We start from the raw sequence: 21,716 nt of genomic DNA, 5'->3' as shown, positions 1-21,716 counted from the left end.
CACCCATCCAAACTCGACGTATGGCCTCCGGGGCCCGCCCGGTTCCCTGAGGCTAAAGAAGTGCCACGTTGGATCATCCCATCTGCGTCATGTTCGTGGGCGGCAACCGCAGTGCACTTGGATTTTTCTTTTTTTTAAAAACACGCGTTTCGTGAGGAAGATGTGGTTCCTGGAAGCCGAGAAAACGCAAAGTTTCATAAAACTTCATATACGGGCGTCATATCCACCGTTAAGACCTACGGCCGCATACATCTTGCCCGCCAACTGGGCGTGTACGCATACGCGCACTTGTGGAAGTTAAAGGAATGAGCAGTGGATCGCCTCCGGAGGAGGAAGGCTCACAATTCCCATCTTCTCCCTGATCCAGCATTTGCAAGCCGGAAACGGTCAAAATTTCTCCGACTCTGCCCCCTGCTCTTCGTGATCGGCTCTTGGATTCAAACCGGGAAAAAGAATCGGCGATCGCGTGAAGCGCCCCCCCTCCCCCCCCCCCCCCCGGGTGATTCCTTCTTTGGTAAGTCTCTCCAATCCGAACTTTACGGAATTTAATTTTAGAGCTCTCAATTCATGCAAGAATCTAATTAGGGTTTAGAGCTAAAAATTTTGGAAAGCTTCATGGAATTGGAGAATAAGACGATGATTTTTGGTTTCTTTTGATGGATTGAGATCTCAAGTGGAGCTTGAAATCCAGCCGTATTAGCTAGTTTTTTTTTTCGATTGCTTTTTGCTTTTTGAATTGTTTGATGGAGAGTAGAGATCGTGGGTATGTGAGTCGTAGATGGAGTCTGTTGCGTATTATGATGACCTGTGGCTATAATGGTGGTGTAGCCTCAGGTCGTCGCGTCGCAAATTCATTTACTAAATGCACGATCTAAAACTTTGAAGCTTTCGAATAGTCGGGAGCTATGCTTGATTCATTTTACCCAAATTCATTTGCAACTTGGTTAGTCTATAAAATATTGGTTGTGCTTGAGTTGATCGACATATTTCAAAATGTTTATGCTCGTATGGAATTTGAAGCAATGCATGCATAATTTGGCACAGCTTTTGTCAGTTCTTATTTATTTTTCGAACTTTTGACCTGTGAAAACTCTTAGCTTGATTTGATAACATCTTCATGATAACATGAGTCTTGTTTGGATTACTGGTACGCGAAATGTATCTGAATTGAATGCATTTTTCTTTTTTGTTATCTTATCTTTTTTTTTTTTTGATATTGGCTAAGTTCTGTTGACATCTTTGGAGAATGGGAAGTTTCTCGAATATCTCAAGCATATTGGTGCAATGCAATAATTATTTATTTAAGCTCTTGCGTTCAGGATAGTTGGGTTTTGGTGTTAAACTCTCTTGCATACATTTCTTGAACAAAGAAGGTATATAAATGACCCTCGACCAACCAACTCAGCAGAGAGATTGTGTTGCGAGTTGATGATTTTTACAACATTCAGCATATTCCTTGGTGAGGCCCATGAGAACCTTCTAGTGAGAGGACTCCATTTGCATTTAAAGGTGTTATTACTGCAGTTCTGTCTCAGATCTTAGGCTCTTAACTACTATGGACATCATGTATTATATTCTTAAGATGCCTTTCATCAATGCTGAAAAATGATTATAGTGTACATCTGATGTTTTTCTAAATCTACAATAACCAACACTCATTGCCTTCACATTGGTTCCCCTGTTACCAATTGGCAAAGGTTGCTTAATTCCCAAATCCATTGTTTAAGCAAGTACTTTGGTTCTGTAAGCTGCTATTAAATTATGAGTTAATCATTCATTTTTCACATAACTTAAATTTTGATATTGCTTATGCACTTATCACATGCCAGTGCAACTCCCACAGACTGATGAGTTGAATAATGATTCCTCATCCATGTTATAATGTAATTTCTGTAGACTCATTTCAGGGATGGGTGACTCCTCTTCTCAGATGAGTCAGCCCTTGAAGGACTTCTGTATCCCAGATTACGTATTAGTACCGGATTTAGAGCCTGAGGAAGTTAGTTATACACCCACTTGTCCTGTAATAGTCTTCATTAACTCGAAAAGTGGTGGCCAGCTTGGAGGTGATTTGCTTAAAACATATCGCGAGCTTCTCAATAGAGTTCAGGTATTTCTTGTTCACTTGCGGAAAGGAGACTGCATGGACCTGTGCTATTCATGGTCATAGTCAAGTAACTGTTCACTATATTTATCTATCATTTATTTATTTTTTTGTTTAAGGTTTATGATTTGGGAGAGGAGGCTCCTGATAAGGTGCTGCATAGACTTTATGGCAACTTCGAAAAACTTAAGTCCAAGGGAGATATGCTTGCTGCTGAAATTCAGAAGAGATTGAGACTAATAGTAAGTGAAAGACTCTGAAATGGCACTAAGGGGATTATTTTTTTAATCTTTTTTTCTATTTTGCTTGTTCTAGCCTGGTGCTCTTTCAGCTTCCTTTTCCAGATTTCAGTAGAACCATAGAGCCTTACAGTTTTTTACAAATTTATCAACTACAATGTTTTATCTTAGACATCCAATTATTTCATTAGGTTGCAGGTGGTGATGGCACGGCAAGCTGGCTACTTGGAGTGGTTTGTGATCTTAAACTTGCTCAGCCACCACCTGTTGCTACAGTGCCTTTGGGAACCGGGAACAACCTTCCCTTTTCATTTGGTTGGGTAGGTCATGTAAAATTTTCTTTTCTGAAGATTCAAATGTCATTCTATAATTGGTGTATCACCTGCTTATGAAGATTGGCAGTTTGGGGCAATCCTGGAAGCAGGGATGTCTCTTCTGTGATTCAATATTAAAGAGGACTTTTCTGCACATGCTTCTATGTGAAAGCCAAGGTCCTTCACAAGGATACAAGCAAAAACCACATCAATCCTTTTCTGTTATTTAATATATTAACTTTAGATTAGTAAGAATTCTGGACAAACACAAATGAAGTGGGACATGAGAAAGCTTACTAAATTACTCCATGTTTCTTGCTACACATGTTTTTGTTGATTGAATGTGTTTCTGCCTCTGTATGCATACAAACCAGTAAGGCTTCTTTCCTTAGTTTTGATAAATACCAATATGAATTTGGAGCCTTGCAGGATATATTGCTTGGCTTATCGCAGCATAGATAAATGATTACTATTATTCATGGAAAGAAATTTATTGTATATCATGCATTCAACTATCACTGCAGGGAAAGAAGAATCCTGGCACAGATCGTCAATCTGTGGAATATTTTCTTGATCAGGTGATGAAAGCAACAGAGATGCAAATTGATAGGTAGTGTGCCTTAATGACAGACTTTTATCTGCTTCGAATGCAACAGTGGATAACCTTCATTCCTCAGCAGGCATTAATGTTCTTTTTGTTCGGCTAATGGCTTTGTTAAATTATGATGCTGCTGGCATATAATGTTCAGCACTTAGCAGGAGTCTTGTGTCATCTGCTTGTCTGTCATCAATATTACATTATTTAACTAATTTAGATTTTGTTCATTAAGTGTGCGTAGCTTGTCCAATTTTTTTCTTGTTCATTGTTATAATATCTTTCCTGCATCTAGGAAAAACACAGCAGTCCCTAGCTGGGTTGCAAATGCGCCATGAAGGCATAGACCATCTACCCCAACCTTAAAACTAGATCAGTTAATTCAATTCCCTGTCCAAATGCCAGAATCCATAAGAGTTGCAATTCAAATCCAGGTTCCATGAAACCATGCCCTACCCAACCTGCCATGATAAAAAATCCTGCCAGTTCAGATCTTGAGTCCAATTTCAAATTCAAAACATGTAAGTATGAATTTCTATTTATGCCAAACCTAGATCTGACCTGATGCGTCGATGAAAAGTTCTTAAGAAACTATATGGTTTTATTTTTTTGCTCATGAAAAGGATGTCCAAGTATATGAGTCTCCTGCTGTTGTGGGGTCTAGGGAAGGTCAGATGTACGCGACCTTACCCCACGTGCAGAGAGACTGTTTTCCATGTTTTGAACCTAGATTAGATCTTACCATTGTGCCTTAGTGTAACGGTAATGTTGCTCCATTATAACCTGGAGGTCACAAGTTTGAAACATAGAAACAACTTCATACTTCTCATGTGGGGGTAAGGCTACACATTATTTGACCCTCCCAAATCCTGCAATGGCGGGAATCTCCTACACTAGGCCACCCTTTTTTTATTTTTTATTTTTACTCATAACATGGTGGATTTTGTTGTATTTATGGTTTGTGTACTTCGAAAATGTATGGGTGCTATTAAATATGTAAAATCTACTATATTAGTTGCATTTTTCTAGCACTATATATGTGCCAATGCGTACTTGACCCTATAATGAAATATATATGGTCACGTGCACATTTTAATTTTTTTAGTTAATTGGTGACTTGATGAAAGAGGCACCCCTTAGACGCTGCATACCATTATAGGCATTTGCTTAATTACCAGAGCTATTTGTGATTCTTTTCTAGTTCACCTATTTTAGGCATCTGATCGTTTTCTTCTTGCCTACTGCAAGATTTTCGCTTGCTCTTTTTCACAGATTGACTTTTATGTAATCTGACAATAATATTTGGCGAGAATGGGGGCAGGCTTCTGCATGATATATAGATGACTGAAGCACAATGTTTGTGCTAATTGCTTATGTTTTTTGACCTCAGCTGGCATATTATCATGAGGATGCGAGCTCCCAAGGAAGGTACCTGGGATCCAGTTGCTCCCCTAGAACTTCCACATGCTCTGCATGCATTTCACCGTGTTTCAAGCTCAGACTCACTTAATGTGGTAAGGAATTCTCTTCTGCTTGTATGCTTGTTTTAACAACTTTATAAACCACTTTACCATTTTGAAAACCATCCAAAACATTAATTACCATGTGACCTGTTCAATTATTGGGATACTGATGGACAAGCTGTAGTGGTAGCTTGCCCGCCTGGTTAGCTACAGATTTTGTCCTTTTTACTCTTTCTACTGATTATCCATACTATCTAACAATCTGTTATGTTTAATTCAAGGTCTTTTTGAATATTATACTTTTGATTCAAATAAAATTAGTTGGTACTCTGTCTATTTTTTTAAAGAAAATAATTTAAGTTTATTCCTGTTTACCTCTTCTCAGGAAGGTTATCACACATTTCGTGGGGGATTTTGGAACTATTTTAGTATGGGTAAGAATCTCTCTTTGGGATACAGTTACTCTCTCATTCCAAGGAAATATAAGATTACTTTTTATTTAAATTATCCCTATAATCAAGTGCATTATAAATCCTGGTAGTATCTTATTCAAATCATTTAAGAAATCATTTTTACCATCTGTGTTTGTTTTCGCCTCTGCATAAAATCTGACTGTTATTTTTTTTATTTATAATTTTCCTTCACATTATTCTATTGACTCTTTGGATTTTTGCCTGTTTGTCTGATTTTCACGGTCTAGGCCTATTTAGTTAATCATGACTGCACATATGTGCATGTAAAAGAAAGGAAAAATAGAAGAGAAAACTGGAGGGGTATTCTGTGTCCCAGTGCTATGTCAAAACGTGGTAGAGTGTGGTCTCATTGTGCCCATATGATCTCTCTGTATAAAGAAGTCTAATGGCTAATTCTTTTTTGTAAATGTAGCATCTTTCGTAGGGCTTATCTGATGATGCTTTTATCACATAGCCATCCACGATTCCTTCTCTTGACCTTTAAGTTTAAACTGTGATCATATTATTCATTTTCTTGTTAAAGGATTAATGTAGGAAGAATTTGAATGTAGTAGTAACAAGCGGCTTTTAGTTAATGGCTATTTTGGGTAGATATCACGGATTTACCTTAATGTGCAACAACTAGATGTGAGCCTGTAAGCACTTTAGAACTGCAGGGCCATTAGCAACATTAGGAATATTAAGAATGTCTTAAGCATTGCTGCTTTAAAAAATATGCTTGCTTGTTGAAATACAAGCTTATCATGGTTGAGCTTGAAACGTGAAATGGCATATCATTCAATAAATTAATAAGTTATGTATCCTATGCATTGCTTTATTTTATCTTTTACTGAATTTGTGAATAAGAATAAAACATATTGTAATCAGATAAAACATTGTTCGGTGATTGTTCTAGCTAAAATTTATATCTTATGGTCACATGCTTGATAAATTTTCTGTTATGTTACAGGAATGGATGCTCAAGTATCATATGCATTTCATGCTGAGAGGAAGCTGCACCCAGAAAAGTTCAAGAACCAGTTAGTTAATCAGGTTATATTTTCTTCATGTTGGTTCAGGAAACGAGATGCTTTGTCTTATTTCTTTGTTACGAGCTGTTGCTCAAAAAATGTATTATAACTCTTTAATTTTTATATTAGTGATAGTAACAGCATGCAATTGTAATACCAGCATAATTACATGAGTGATGTTCACAAGAGCATTATATAATATATGGTACTCCGTCAGCTAGTTATGATGACTGTATGCGAGTTAATAACACAACGCTAGGTATGGTATGAATTCTGTGACCTGAATATGAAACAAGCATATGTATGATATAAATTGTCTCATGGAAAATTGAAAAGCTTATATACAACAAGATGAATATTCTGGCCAGGAGAAATTGTATTCCCCTTTTTATAAATTTAACCCAGTATCATAATCAATTTTGTGTTGTTGCGAGCTCTTATCGAGATCTATGGAATGCTGTTGGTTTTTTATGTTTATTTTCTTTTGCAATATAACCATTAAGTATAGATGCTTACGCATTATAGCTTTTCCTATGTTTTTCGTCAAAACTTTATATTATTTTGAATAAACTTCATTGTTGACTGATGCAGATAAGTTTTTGTAGCAACACTGCATTAGAGCAAAAATTTTAGCTGCAATTATAAATCTTCTGAGTTGTATAATGCAAAACCAAACTCCTTTCAAGAAACGTTACTAAACATAATTGTTATAATGCAGAGTACCTATGCTAAGCTTGGATGGACACAAGGATGGTTTTTTGCTTCTCTTTTGCATCCTTCTTCAAGGTAAATTATTCATTGCTGGTTTGTATAACCTGCAATAACTGAAACAGTAGTCATAATTCTCAGATATTAGTAACTCAGCCCATTGAAGTTCATGATGGTTAGTGGATTATAATTTTGTACTTCTGCAATTTAGACTATGATAGCGGTTAAGAATACCACTGACAATGTGTTGAAGTTTTTCTTTTTTGAAGGATCCAGTGTTACACTTAAATGGGAGGACAGACTTCTTATTGGCTTCATTTCCAGATTTACAGATTAAATATAAAAAAGAAATTTTTAGATCTTTTACCCAAGCTAATATCTTCACCTTCTTTTGGTCAAGATCTTTGAAATACCATTCTTATGCTTGCATGCTTAACTATTAGAATGGAATTTCTGTCCCCTACCTAAACATCTGGCCTTACACAGAGGATGACAAGAATGGACTAACAAAAACTATCCATATAGTTGGACATGACTGTTTAGTTAAGTTCATGCTTGATGCTAAATCTATCGACAAGACTGTTTGGTTTATATTCATGCTTGATGCTAAGCCTATCTTCAGTTTAAAGTTCATTGGAAACCAATACACTGATAAAATGCATCAGGTCTTTGCAGTTTTAATTTTAGTTAAATAGAGTGTTTATACAGGAACATAGCTCAGCTTGCAAAGGTGAAGGTCATGAAAAGACCGGGCCAGTGGGAAGAGCTCCATATTCCTCACAGGTAAACTGATAGGTTAACGTTTGTCTTCATTCAGTTCCAATTTGCAACCATGTATGATTCTGCTGGTATAATAATTTAATAAATTTGTGGATAGAGTGAGAATGCCTGGATTGCTAGCTAAGTTCCCATTCACCAGTACACATCATCTTTACTAGTACTTAGCATGTGCTCTGCACAGGCCGTTCTAAGAAAGAAACAAAGAGAAAGAGCTGAGAAAGGGGGAGTCTTGCTCTCTCTCTCTCTCTCTCTCTGTGTGTGTGTGTGTGTGTGTGTGTGTGTCTGTCACTTAATGCTTCTCCCTTCTTCCTCTTAGTTCTAGCATGGGATCTAGTAAAGACAAAAAAAAAAAAGAAGAAAGAGAACAAAGCACCTCCTCTGCAGAGAATTTTTGGAGTTCTGTTTTGCATGTCCGGCTGCAAGTGTTTCAATTTTATAATAGGTAGAGTTTAATATGCATATTTTTCTTAACACATATTCTCGGCAGACAATCTCCTTGTATATTAATTTTGTTTTGTGCTGCTATGCTGATTTTTGTGAAAGAATGTATAAATTTAAAATTTATCTCATAATGAAACGACAATATCGAATCTGGCAGGTCTCATTTTTATGCAATTTCATTTTTACCAGAGAATTTGATTGGATTTGCTGTAATCTTGTTATGCCTTATAATTGGCCATTCTCTACTTGATACAATTATATAGTAAACCTCTGAAAATTAGTAGCTTAGGTAGCCCCTACCGATGATTTGTGAAACTACCAAATTCTTGTTGTTTAAGGCACTTACAAAGAATAGGACCTCTTTAGGTACAGGCTTCTATGTTTCTCTAGACAAGCCACATCTGCAGTTGTGAGATTGGAAGATGATTGAAAGACAATGATTGATTCGATGCACCATACTGATTGGATGCATTCTGAAAGATTCTTCAGTTCTCTTCAAGATATATTTTGCAACACTAGGGGGTCATCCAACTAACTAAACTGGTTAATTTTTTGCAGCATCAGATCAGTTGTTTGTCTTAATTTGCCAAGCTTTTCTGGTGGATTAAATCCTTGGGGAACTCCAAGTCAGCGTAAAGTGAGAGACGTGAGTTTGCTTTCCCATTCTTACACCTCCCTTCTTCTAATGAGATGATTTTATATGGGATAGGATTTTATCGATACATCCCTTGATAGTTTGACTGTGCTCTGCTATAGAGGGATCTGACTGCAACATATGTTGATGATGGCCTTCTTGAGGTTGTTGGCTTCCGAGATGCTTGGCATGGACTTGTTTTGCTTGCTCCCAATGGACATGGAACTCGTCTTGCTCAGGTAAGAGGATAATGAATCTTCCGTTTCAACAAACCATTTTACTCGTACCAGTATTGACCTTATAAGAGGATATCACACCCATAAATTTATAGAATTGCTTGTTACGTTACATGTCTATCATCTGAACAAGTTGTTGTATCAATAATAATCTATTCCCATGACAACTAACTGTTGAAATGTATAAATTGCACATCCCCTTCAATGTTGTTATGGTGCACTAGAAGTTATCATGGCCAAACCCATGCATTATGTGAGAGAAGAATTCATGCATAACTTGTGTCACAACCTAGGACCTTAGCCAAAAATGCTAGCCAAGTGATAGTATTTGGGTTCTTTGACCCGGTATAAGTATCCAAGATCTACCTAGTGCATAGCCGATGTGAGACCACACACACATACTCCCCTCATTTAAGCTGTGGTGTCCTTGCCATGCTAAGAATCTAAATCCATTCAAATATAGTCACAAGCACCACAATCGGCCCATGTTCAATGTCCATGAATTCGTGTTGCAGTGTCCTCTAGTCTACGTAGACCACGGCTGAATCCGCTTATATACCATTTCTTGCAACTAAGAAACTCATCCAAAAAGACTAGCCCAAAGCTATTATTTAGGTTTCTTGGCTCGTATAACTACTCAAGATTTACCCAATGCATAAGCCAATGTGGGAGCACGGATCCTCACAACTTGAATCTATTGTTCTGCTTACAGGCACATCGAATTCGATTCGAGTTCCACAAGGGCACAGCAGACCACACATATATGAGAATTGATGGGGAACCTTGGAAGCAGCCTCTGCCCATGGATGATGACACTGTTGTTGTGGAGATCTCCCATCTCGGTCAGGTCAGCATGCTCGCAACCAACCACTGCAGTTCCAAAAGTATCCATGACCCTTCGACACCTTCATCAGCGAGCAGCCAACATGATGATGAAGAAAGCTGTGTGGACTCTGAAGATGAGTGGGAAGGGGAGAGGAGGAAGTTTGGTGCTGCCGAGACATTCAAAATTCGAGAGGGAATAAACTCAATAGCTAATCCCAGCTAAGATTCACTTTCAACTGCTTGTGGTGAAACATGTACATTATAATTCTACGGATGACCCAAGTTTTGTTGCCCATTTTTCAGGTTGTGATATATTAGTTCTTGTGAAGGGCTGGCAATATGAAACTGATAAGAGTATACCTAAGAAATCATAATTAATTGAGAAATTGCTGTAAGAACTGGATACACGGATCTCCTCCACCCAAATAACTGCTTCAGAGCTGGGCGGTAGAGACCCCATGGGCACGTAATGTCCTATGACCATAACCTATACACAAGGAGAGATGTGAAACATTAGTGCACAAATCCCACAAAAATTGGGCATAAGATACTGGACTTGGCTGTTAAGAATCTTGTTGCTTGCTTTTTAACCTTTCACCAACCCGACAAGATTGGGGCATCAAATCCTTGAATCGAACAAAGATCGGAGATCAACCACTGAAAGAGGCACGGGAATGGAGCCCGAAAACCAAAAGACCAGTGGAGTGCTTGTTACTCGTGCATCAATCGAATAAAAGACGAGCATCAAGACAAAAAATAAAAATAAAAGGCCACTGATGATAGCAATTGTTGTAGGGTAAGAAGCGTTGGGTTAAAAAGGTTAAAAAAATGCACGGGCGTCGATTAAATTTGGGGACCGTATGCCCCGCGCCTGGACACGGGGTCTAGAAGTGCTACTGGTCGGCTGGTAGCCTGGGTGGTGCCAGGTGTGACGTACTCACACGGGGTACTCGTGCCAGAGCCCAGTGGGGTAATGAGCCGAGGCCACGGGTGGGGAGGGTATGAGTAATATATGGCTGGGGTCTGGTGAGCTGGGCCTATACCAAACGGTCATTCTGCCCGCATCGAACATGCTCCTGGCGGGACGGGGGCCCAGTGTGGGGCTGCTACGTGGGGGTGGGCCTGTCCCTTCCTCCCCTCTTCCCTTTTTTTCAGCAAAAAAAAAAAAAAAAAAAGTTAAAAAAACCGACACATGGGAGAGTTTTGAGTCCATTCTCTTCCCTGTTCATCTTCTTCTTTTCCACGTCTTTTATGGGTGCACTCATGCACGCATAGCACGAAGGACCGTTGTATCTAACAAAAAAAAGAAAAAAGAAAAAAAAAAGCGTTGGATCAGTCGCTCCCATCTCTGCCCCTGAACACTTCCAAATTTTAGACTTTGCAATCGGCCGTATTTTAGGCAGTGGTATTGGACGCAAACTATTGCATCTTTTTGGTAAAGTAGGGGACGTGGGGAGGGCTATTCTCAAAAAAAAAAAAATCAATATGGGGGTTTTCTGCAAATAGCTAGAAACAAAAAATACCAATTCCTGCAAAAATGAAAAAAAAATGGTGTGGCATTTTTTTGTTATATTGTTTATTTTATAATTATACAAGTTATTGTGATTATTTTTAACTGTGAATCTTGTTTGTGATATTAAAGAGCAAACATTCAACTCAAAGACACGGCACAGGCTGGTTTTATCTTAAAATATGATCTTTTCTCTCGCAGATTCGTGTAAGAAATTTAATCAAGATGCTTCTTGCACCAGACCATATCCAATCCCTACTGTCACCGAGTAAAAACAGGGGGTACAAACAAGCAGCGTGTCGGACAAACACAGAGCCGACACCATGTCAACCAAATCCATCCCAAATTCCCGTGTCCTCCTCGTCGGAATCCATTCGCCATTGCCCGTCGTTTTCACTCCCCTCCGAAACTCCAGCCACCGTTTCCACTCCAAAACCATTAGCATCCGCCCACCAGAATCCCAACTTCCTTCACTTCTCTCTCCGTATAAAGACAATACTCTCTCCTCAAACCTTTTCTTCCATCCAAAATCTCAGTTCCCAAGTTCCAACATTCCCCCTCCCTTTTTTTTTCTATCATTTCCAACGAACTCATAAAGTTTTATTCCATCTACTTCAATTGGAGAAGTCTCGGTAGCTCCACTTCCCGATTCCAGGAGACGCTTTTCGGGCGCACTGAGTTTGGGCGGTTAGATGAGCCTGCGGTACATGGGTAGGATCGTGGTCCAGAGCGGCGCGAGAGCGGCGCAGGGGATGCCAGACCACGCGTCGAAGTCGGTTAAGGACACCGCCGCCGCCGCCGCCGCCTCTTCGTCCGGGCGGGTGAGGCGGCTCTCCGCCTCCCTCGACTCCTCGTCCAGTCTCAAATCTGCTGTCACCGCCAGTGAGGATAAGCGGAAGCGGGCCGAGGAGTCGCTGCGGACCGTCATGTATTTGAGCTGCTGGGGGCCCAATTGAAAAGCACTTATCATAAATATTTTGTTTTTGTAAAGGAGTGCTTTTTTTTTTGGGTGGAAATAAGGGATTTCCGTGGAAAAAAAAGTCATTATTTTGATACCTTTCATATAATTCAATTAAATATTTCAGTTGCCTGATTTGGGTTTGGATCAGGTCTGGGTTCCAAAGGGTACACCCGGACTGATACCTGAGTCTGAAATGAGTGGAACTGGGTTGAACTGGTTCCACGATGGTGGACTCATTTTCAAATTTTGTTGGCCGCATTTACATCACCGTTGCACCAAAAAAAATAAAAAAAAACCCATCGTGGGCCCATTCATCACTGCTGCAGTCCTCTTCCAGAGAAATAAGGGAACCTTCGTTGGATTTTGCCTTGGTGCTCTTTTATAATATTTTATAAAAAGTTAGGAGGAATCTTCACTGTAGAATAGAATATAGAATATTTAAGGATGCTCCTTTTATAAAAAATAGGAGGCATCTTCACCCAACAATAGATTAGAAAAGAATATTTAAAATATTTTATTGTTAACAGATTATCATCAGGCTTTCAGTCTCCTTTTTTTTATTATTATTTTTGTTGGAAAAAAAAATTACAGAGATGGTGCAGGCTTCATGATCAGAAGCCCGAATTTCAAAATAGTTGTTATTAGTGGATGCCAAATATTTGATATCTTTGTTCCAGGGTTGATGAAATAGCTTAGGCTGATTACAAGATGTTAGCGTACAAGCATTGATGGAGTCTATCAATAAAGGGAGAACGAAAAGTACAAGCTAAACAAATATATGAGTTCAGGATTACCCATGAGAGGCTATGCTTAATTCCCACCCTTTTGGATACCTCGCAACTGGTCTCCTCTCATTTAGATTTAGAAGCGTGACGCAAATCAACCACAAGCTCACTTGGGACCCCAACAGATGAGGTGCAGGACATTCTCTGCCTTCTCTGCTCTCCTCCTCTTCAGCTTCTCATCAATAGCCAAAGCCTTCGCCGGACGGTCGGCGGCGCCACCGGAGGCCCGCCTGACCGGATTGGCTCTATCCTGGGGCTGGGGGGCTTCTGAGCGGCCATAGCATTGGAGACCACCAGTTGCTCTCTCGCCAGTTTTACCACTCGAGCTCATCCTACTCGCGTTCCTCAGACTCGCTGCAACTATATATCGTCTCTCTTTCTTCTCTCTCTCTCTTTGCTGTACCTGAGATTGGGGGCAGACATTCGAGCTTAAGTGGATTGCTTTGGGATGAAAACCGAAGTCAGCTGATTGCTTTGGTAGATCCCCTCGTTTCGAAAGGACACTTTGGCTTCCCCCGCCTGGCCGAACTCGTGGTGGGCGCTTTCCATGAGACCACATCAATTTTTTTTTCTTTTGTTTTTTTAATACAGCGGTAACTCGCACCAGCATGAGCACACACATAAAAGTCCAAAATAAAATATTAGGAGAAGAAAAGAGCAAAAAAAAAATAAAATCAGTTAGCATATATATCCCCCGGTAGCAGGTGCTTTGTCAAGCTGACTATTTCTGTCAGCACTCTCTTGAATTCAATCGATCACCATGCCCGCATCACCTTTAAGATGGAAACAATCCGCCCCTAGAATTAATCTGGCATATATAATGCCCTCCTATGCAGCTCTCAACTCTGCACTACTGACTGACTTATCAAAGATATGTCGTTCTCTGTTGCAATAAACTCGGACTCATGATCCCTAATCACATGGCCTACTCCTCCTCTACTTTCATCGTCGGTGATATTGTCGTCAAAGTTAACCTTGAGGAAACCAAGGTGCGAGGGCTCCCAAGAGATCAGAATAGTCCTGGGTGATCTTTCCTTGAAGCGCAGCCTAAAGAATTTTTCTTGTAGTGACCCCTTTTTTGTTAAACTCCTTAGTGCGCGAGCTAGATGGGAACTCCAGATGTCTCTAGCTGACCCAAGCAACGACATAGCAATAGTGCCGGTGACTTTCACAGTATGAAGTAAAGCACTGTCCGTCATTGTCCTCAGGTGCATTCCTCTGCCCTTAAAGATTCGGATGTTTCTGTCTAGTTATATATGTAGGCCAGATAGGTACATTTGATGCCCCACTCTATAGTGCTCGGTCGCCGCCGGAATTTCTTCAGCTGCCATAGAAAGTTCTCCGTCGAAGCCACACCCTGCTGCTGTGAATCCTCGACACAACCGCATAATTGAGCTGCACGGGGCCATCTAAATAGTACATGACTGATGGTCTCTTTTATATCGGAGCATCTCTCACATACTGAAGTGATCCGCACCATCTGCCTTGCGGGCATGCTTTTCGTCGGTAAGCAACTCTATGCCATCTTTTAAGAAAAAGGGCGACATGGAGATGGATGTGCAAGCTGCTTTCCGAATGGGATCTTAAAAAAAAAAAAAAAAAAAAAACTGATGATGCGTTCACAAATCAGATGGCCGGACTCCAGTTCCCTTTTTTAATTATTTTTTTCCTCGTTCAAACATGGGACCTCTCCAAGCAAACAAGGGTTCGGGTTTTGATCATATGCCTCGACTAGTCGCAATCCAAATTCAGATTTTGATCGACCAAAATTAACAAAACCAATGCATAATAAATTTTCATGTTTCCTTAAAGAACTTATTCAAATTGCACCATTGTATTACCGAATGCCAAGTTAATTATGACTCACAAATTCCTGTCTATTCCATAAGTATAATGACCTGAATGGATTTAATTCCTCTATCTTCTCACAATTTTCCTTCAATCCTCTGTATCCTAGTTAGCACCGGGCAACTTCAAATGCCTCGGTCATTTAACGGGCTGCATTGATCTCGATTTTATTGCTAAGTCCAAAAGATAACTGATATGAGTACCGATACTATTCTATTACAGCATAGATAATACTTAGTATAGTATTTGATTCAGCAGTCAGCACCCTCCTTACTGTATATTAGTATGGTATGGTACATTCAGTATGGTAAATTTTGGTTTATATATTTTCTAAGTGGAATATAGGTGTTAAAGAAATATGCCTAGTATGAGGATGTGTCCATAACCTCTTATGCCAGATTTTTTTTATCATTTTCTGCTAGCATAATGATGGATGGATTATGAAATTATTTGGTAAGAGAAGAAGATAAGAAATAAAATCATGTACAATCAAACATTACACAAACTAGATGGAGATTCAAATCCATACGATTCAAGTTTATGAGTCAAATCTTGTAAATATCGACCATTTTAATATGCTCATCCAATTTGTTACGAGCCATCAGAGCTCCTTCCATGTTTTATATAACTTTAAGAGGGTGCTTTTCCTTGGGAACTGCTAACTGGAATACCCTCCTTTTAGTTTTTGTTATTTTCTTCAATTTTTCCATGACTCCAAATGGTTTGGGCTGTATGAGTGTGGAAAAGCAATAAGGGGAGGAGGGAGAGCCGGTGTAGAAGCGAATGGTAGTCTTCCAATAATATTTTAATTGATTAGCATCTTTCTTTTCGAGATTACCTTTTGAAAAAGATCTAGGTTATTTACCCAAAAAAAAAAAGAAAAAAAGAAAGAAAAAAGTCTAGGTTCAGACCAATAAAACTCAACCATCCCACCATAATTTAATTTCTCAAAACGCAACTATCCAGTCCTTATATCTTGCTATTTTTCTAATCTGGTTTAGATGTCAAATAATTAAAGTGCCCTTATTTTTTTCTCTTTTTGCCAACGTGTCTTAAGTTCTTGTAATTATAGTTTAATTAATTAACATCTTTCTTTAAAGACTAGCCTTTGACAAAGGTCTAGGTTCAAACACCTATAGTACCAATATTTCCACTAATAAAACTCAACCATTCTGTCATGATTTCTCAAAACACAGCCCTTCAGTCCTTTTATTTTATTATTTTCTATTTTTCCCATGATTCCAGCTATACATGTGCAGGAAAGTCGGAGACAGAGGGACGGTATGGCTAATTTACATATCAGATAATTGAACTGCACTCAGTTTTTTTCTCATTTCACCCATGTATCTTAATTTGTAATAATTATAGTTCAATTAATTAGCATCGTTTTTTTAAAGGCTAATTTTTGAAAAAAGTCTAGATTCAAAGAATGGGGTTGTGTTTCATGAGTTTATTATAAATCTACCACTAGGTCATCCACCGATCAGTTTGAGACCTGTACAGACGTATGAATGAGGGAATTTTGAGTGTTTTAAGATTTGTATGATATGGTGGATTTGTGTGAAGATGGTGAATCTTTCTTTCGCATGGAAGATACCATCTTTATCCTAAATTCAAACCCTAGCACTGGAATAATGTATGAGTACTATATCGTCGTCCATAGCATAATTTTTTTTTAATCAAAAGGCATTTATAACTGCCCCTTCTATTGAAGATTTAAAACAAGATTTTTTTTTTCTCGAAGAATACTTGGGACCTGATTTTCTTGAAAGAACGTCGCTCAAAGGACAACACCAATAAAAGAATTTTCTTAAAGAACAACTCCACTTTAAAAAATAATGCAAATGCTATTTGCTCAAGAAATGCCCTGAAAAATCAAGTTAAAACTTTAAAAATCCAAAAATGTCCCCTCCCCTATCTGAGAAAAAAAAAATTACATTTAAAATCACCAAAAGGAAATTAATAGACTATTTTTTTTTCTTCTAATACATACTGCATGTGGTTTGAGAATATTTTTACTAGCATGGTTCTCTTAGGATTAGGACAGAAGAAAGCCCTGCCAGAGATCAGCGTGAGTGTAGCAGCAGGCAGGATCAGAAACAAATATCTTGTGTCCCTACTAATAAAATCTTTACAAGTTTGATCTTTAGCTACCCTCATTTCTAATAGCAAGCATGTCCATATTACCCAAGTTTCTATTGTTAAATTTATTTTTTTATTTTTTTTACGAAGACAGACATTTGTTACCATTCTAAAATCGCTCCATGCTGTGCTTCAAGCTGAGCTGAATATTGTATATTATATTCAGAAGAGTAATCACAAAAATATCTGACTCAAAAACCTCAGTGCACACTTCCAGACAAGACAAATATATTAACACTCATCTCCAAAATTTGATACTCACAGAGTTTCCCAAGGAAAACAAGAAAATTTAAGTAAAAAAAAAAAAAAACAAATCAGCGGACGGTTGTTTTTTTTTTTTTTTGAAGATCCCCTGTTCTGTAGATTTCTATTTAGGACCATAGCAGCTCAAGTACATGACTTTCTCCAGCGTCTGCTCCGTCCGCTTAGCTCTCTCAAGCCTGCCTCTGCTTCTTTCGACGGTAGCAGAAGACTTTCTATTGGCCTGAGTTAAAGATCCCACGTTGCTCTTGGCTCGCTGGTGGAGAGACCTCAAGGTGTAGTTCCAACGGCACAGCCCGACTTGGTCCTTGAGAGCTTCCACCGTCCCCACGCTCGCTGCCACAATCAAAGAAACCTTGCTCGCGGCCACGATCAAAGAAGCCTTGCTCGCGGAGGCCATCTCTTACTGTTTCGCGCTGGGAATTCAAAGAATAATCTGGTGGAAGAAGTTGGTGTGCTTTGCTTTTGTCTGGGGAGATGGCGGATATTTATTGCTGCGATAAAAGCGGAGGAGCGGGAGAAAACCGGAGGCGAGCTGCTGCTGGTTTCGGGACTTCTGCGCTTTGGCTCCATTGTTTCCGGGATACCGGGGGCTTATTTTTTTATCGTTCTCTTGAAATGCTCGACCACCGTTACGCCGCTGGAAGCACCGCATGATTTCCAAGAGAAAAACGGGGGCTGGGATCCGGTTTTAGGGAAGCGGTTTATAGCTTTATATAAGTGAGGCTCACCAATTAAAAAGTTTGTAACTTTCTGAAATAAAAAATATATTTTACACAGTGTGCACGAGCCATGCATGCAGATAGCTTCTATGGCGGTGCATTATTAAAATAAATATTTGGTGAATAAAATTTATAAAAATAAATAGCTATAATCGACTACGGCCATAGAGTGCATACAGTATAGAGTATAATCTCTATTATGAGAGAAAAAGTTTCTATTTTGCTCATATAGATTCCGCCTATTCTTTCTTTGGGTTGTTATTTGGGAGATGGATACTATTTTGTTTATTTATTATTTTTATTAGACTTTTTGACAAGTCCATGCACAGAAAATAGAAGCTTTAGGGAAGGGATACTAAGATACCCAAGAGAGTTTTAATTTAATTGTAGAGATTCTTGTTTGATGATTTGGTATATTATTAGTCACATATGGTATATACCTGTTGCGGGGACGACCTTTAGCCCTCTCAACGGGAAGGTCCTGTATCGGATTTTACCCGTGACAACCTGAGGGGTAGTCAATGGAGAGAGGAGGCGCCCCCTACCTGGCGCGCCATCTGTTGCGGGGACAGCTTTTGGCCAGAGCCTCATACAACAGCATAGCCCGTCCAGCGCAGACGGGGGGAGACTGGTGCCTTCACGGTTTTGTCCCACAAAAGGGCCCTCGAGAGGAAAGGATTTCGACCCCCATTTAAGGCACAGAACCTTTCCGCTACTAGCCGATGTGGGACTAAATTCAAAGCCCCCTCCACCCCTCCCCCCAACAATACCATTATCAAACATGTGAATGATATCTACTTTTCTTTATGGCATTTGATAAATATCATTGCTTTCCAGTCTGACTAAGAGCATGTTTGGTAATCCAGTAGGATTGAACTGAATTTTCCGCTGGATTTATGGATTTGATCATCCATTTTACCATGGCTATGTATATCAACTAAAACACCTCTTAGACCAAAAATCCCATGAAAAAAATAAAAAGATCTTCATGGATTTTTTTTTTCTTCTTTTTGATGGGTGAAAATATTAGCTATATTATGCACAAACTACCGCAGCTAGAAGTATTTACAGGCTTTAAGCTTCCGATGATAAAATGTAACAAAAGATAAACAAAGAAAGCAAACAAATGCAGCTAGAGTGAAAATGAAAAAATATTGGATGATTAGGCATCCGATTAACCTGATTTAACTCGGACTAACCTTTGGCTTAAGCTTGATCTCATGATTGGACAAACGTAACGTATGGAAGGAGAATGATCCTTTGAGGCTTGTTAGGCGGTGGACTTCGTCGCAGATGAGGCCAATCCGCGGGTCCATGAGCACGCTTTCTCTCGTGCCGCGATCCCAAAAGGTGCAGAACTTGGACCCAAACATCCGTGACATCGGCCTGTTCTTCCTCATGATCATAAGCTCTCAAGCTCGCAGAATCCATCTCTTCTCCTTTGATTTGTGAAATGAAAGAAAAACTTAGTATCTATAGAGGAAGATATTTGTGCAAATATAGAGTTGGAGGAGGTAAAAGGATATATAAAGACATTGTAAAAGAACAGATAAGGTTGGGAGGTAGGGAGGAAACAGAGGAAGAAGTTGCCGGATTTGGGCTCCATGCTTGCTAATAATTAGCATATCAATGAAGGGAGAGCTTTTAGGAATTATCTGATAGAAAGACTTGCATGGCATATAATGTTTATACAGAGATAATAATTTGTATATAAATATTTTATTTAAAAATGATATATTAAATTTTATTTATAATTTATAGATCTCTTTGATGATGAAAATTTATTTCTATTTAAAAAAATAGATAAGTAACAATTCTGAAATATTCTATCCTATACATGCCTAGCCTGCAATTTTTTTGAGTTGCTATATCTTTGATATCCGAGCTAAATCCAATCAAATCTTACAAATCGGACTTAAAGTCCGATCTCAAGCTTTGGCTTGGCCTCTCTATCTTCTACCATCCTAATTTCGATTTTCTTTATAATACCATATTATTGTGGCAATAAGATTGGATGATATTATAAGTATGATTCCAATAAATTTGGATTTGGCTATACAAAACCCTATGTTACCGTGGATAGATGCGGCATCATCTATTTTAAAAATGGGTTGCTTTTATCTATTTCTAATACAATAAGACGTTATTATTACCGTAGGTGCTCCTCGGATGCTGACGTGGCAGCTATTTAGGGTGGTATGGTAGCGACAAATTCCACGTGGTAAAGCCTCATTTGAAGGGCACTCAAAGCCAGCCGGTTTCCCCAGGTGCCAGCGGATTTTATACCATCCAGTGGACGCCTCCTTCCAAAACCTTGGTCTAACGTTTGCCGGTTTCATCATAAGAATCTATCGACCCAGTATTTATGCTCATTCCAAGAAGGAAGAAGGCGCATCTCCCTTTCTTCTCTCTCTGAGCAAGCAAGAGGCCTACCTACCTCCCGAGCATGTGCAACGGGCGTGACTGCAGGTGCGAGGCCACCTTCCGTGCGGTGCAGAAGAGGACCGCCGGGGAGCAGCCCGGCAAGGGCGGCGAGGAGCGCCGGTTCTCCGGCGGGCCGACGGCGGCGGCGGCGTCGGGGATGGGGAATGGTCATGGTAAAGGGAATAAAGGGTTGAAGGGAGCGATGAGGACGGAGAAGGTGATGCAGTTGATCCTCTGGGGACCAAACTGAGGGTGCCCGGCCGGCGGGAAGTGGTCTTCCGGCATGTTTTTATAGGAACAAAAAAAAAAAAAAAAACCCAACTGGTTAAAAGGAATTATGAAGCGGCTTTTTGGGGTGCTTTCCTTGTAGTTGGTTTTCTTTCCATTCTCACTTCGTTCTTTATTGTTTCTCTTTCGAGTGCTGCAAGTTAGTTCAGTTTATGAATGGAAAGTCCCAAGACTTTCATATACAGCGAGATATCGGTTCCTACCGCTGACATGATATATATAAAATCCCATCCGTGTCATGTCTTCTTATATGAATCAATATCAATCTATGTATCTTAATATTGGTTGATGTATTATAATTAATATATGAAATATTTTTTAAAATATTTTTGCTATTTTAATTATTTTTTAAATAGTGATGCACTTAAATTAATGTTTTAAAATAATTCAGTGTTCCTATCGAGTCCATGGATGATCTAACTTCTTTCCATTTTTTGGCCATACCATGGATGGTAAGGAAAGATTTTAGTAAGGTAGGAGAGTAGATATTTTAAACTATTTTTGACTGGTTTGATACGTGAAAAGGATTTCTATTTACTGAATTTTTTTTTTTGAAAAAATAATTTTTGGGCATATAATACTTGAGAAAATGATTTTGATATGTTTAGTTGATTATAAGAAAGTGACACATTTGAAAGTGGTGAGAATTTATTTTTTTTTTTTGAAAAGATTGTATGAAATATCTATTATACTCTTAATAAATGAAAAAATTTATCCATGGATTTTGATGACTTAAGAGTACTTTTGAAAAAAAACAGATACCAATTTTAGTAAAAAAGTAGCTTTTTTATGGCTTCCATAATTTTTTTCATAAAATATGTAATTATCTTTATTTCTATAGAAATATTATTTCTCTATTTCTCTTCAATCGAATAAGAGATTTTTTTTTTTTTTTGCTTTTCCATTGACCATATTTTTTTCTTTCTTTTTTCATAAACCAAATGAGTTCTCTG

At 38.8% G+C, this 21,716-nt stretch overlaps 2 protein-coding genes across 3 annotated transcripts; one reads left to right on the top strand and one right to left on the bottom strand.

The window, feature by feature from the left end:
- The first annotated feature begins 259 nt into the window (after positions 1–259).
- On the top strand, positions 260–10,117 carry LOC103709886 (diacylglycerol kinase 1-like). Of its 2 annotated transcripts, none has more exons than XM_026805737.4 (13): positions 260–514; positions 1,908–2,110; positions 2,224–2,346; positions 2,535–2,663; positions 3,182–3,267; positions 4,643–4,766; positions 5,101–5,149; positions 6,138–6,220; positions 6,917–6,984; positions 7,615–7,689; positions 8,686–8,773; positions 8,884–9,000; positions 9,710–10,117. In XM_026805737.4, exons 2-13 carry the CDS (start codon positions 1,910–1,912, stop codon positions 10,043–10,045), a joined length of 1,479 nt encoding a protein of 492 aa, XP_026661538.4. In that variant the 5' UTR covers positions 260–514; positions 1,908–1,909; the 3' UTR covers positions 10,046–10,117. The 2 variants fall into 2 exon arrangements, with proteins under 2 accessions (XP_026661538.4, XP_017698981.4); XM_017843492.5 differs by having other exon boundaries at positions 326–514; positions 1,897–2,110.
- A 7,168-nt stretch (positions 10,118–17,285) lies between these two features.
- Positions 17,286–17,820, bottom strand: LOC148700116 (uncharacterized). The gene has a single exon (XM_088710345.2). The coding sequence runs from the start codon at positions 17,727–17,729 to the stop codon at positions 17,436–17,438; it is 294 nt and encodes a 97-aa protein (XP_088566471.2). The 5' UTR covers positions 17,730–17,820; the 3' UTR covers positions 17,286–17,435.
- Between the last annotated feature and the right edge of the window lie 3,896 nt (positions 17,821–21,716).

The sequence above is a fragment of the Phoenix dactylifera genome, chromosome 14 (genome assembly GCF_051530095.1).
Source record: "Phoenix dactylifera cultivar Ajwa chromosome 14, Ajwa_hap1_PhDact_Kaust_v1.1, whole genome shotgun sequence".
Lineage (NCBI taxonomy): Eukaryota > Viridiplantae > Streptophyta > Magnoliopsida > Arecales > Arecaceae > Phoenix > Phoenix dactylifera.
The sequence above is the reverse complement of the archived record's forward strand: the minus strand, read 5'-3'. Positions and strand labels throughout refer to the sequence as shown.

Bases quoted from the DNA above. Each gene is read 5' to 3' on its own strand.
- LOC103709886 (XM_026805737.4), top strand. From the start codon at position 1,910: ATGGGTGACTCCTCTTCTCAGATGAGTCAGCCCTTGAAGGACTTCTGT. The intron at 2,664-3,181 runs GTAGGTCATGTA...CTATCACTGCAG, and splicing joins TTCCCTTTTCATTTGGTTGG to GGAAAGAAGAATCCTGGCAC. The intron at 6,221-6,916 runs GTTATATTTTCT...GTTATAATGCAG, and splicing joins AGAACCAGTTAGTTAATCAG to AGTACCTATGCTAAGCTTGG.
- LOC148700116 (XM_088710345.2), bottom strand. From the start codon at position 17,729: ATGGCCTCCGCGAGCAAGGCTTCTTTGATCGTGGCCGCGAGCAAGGTT.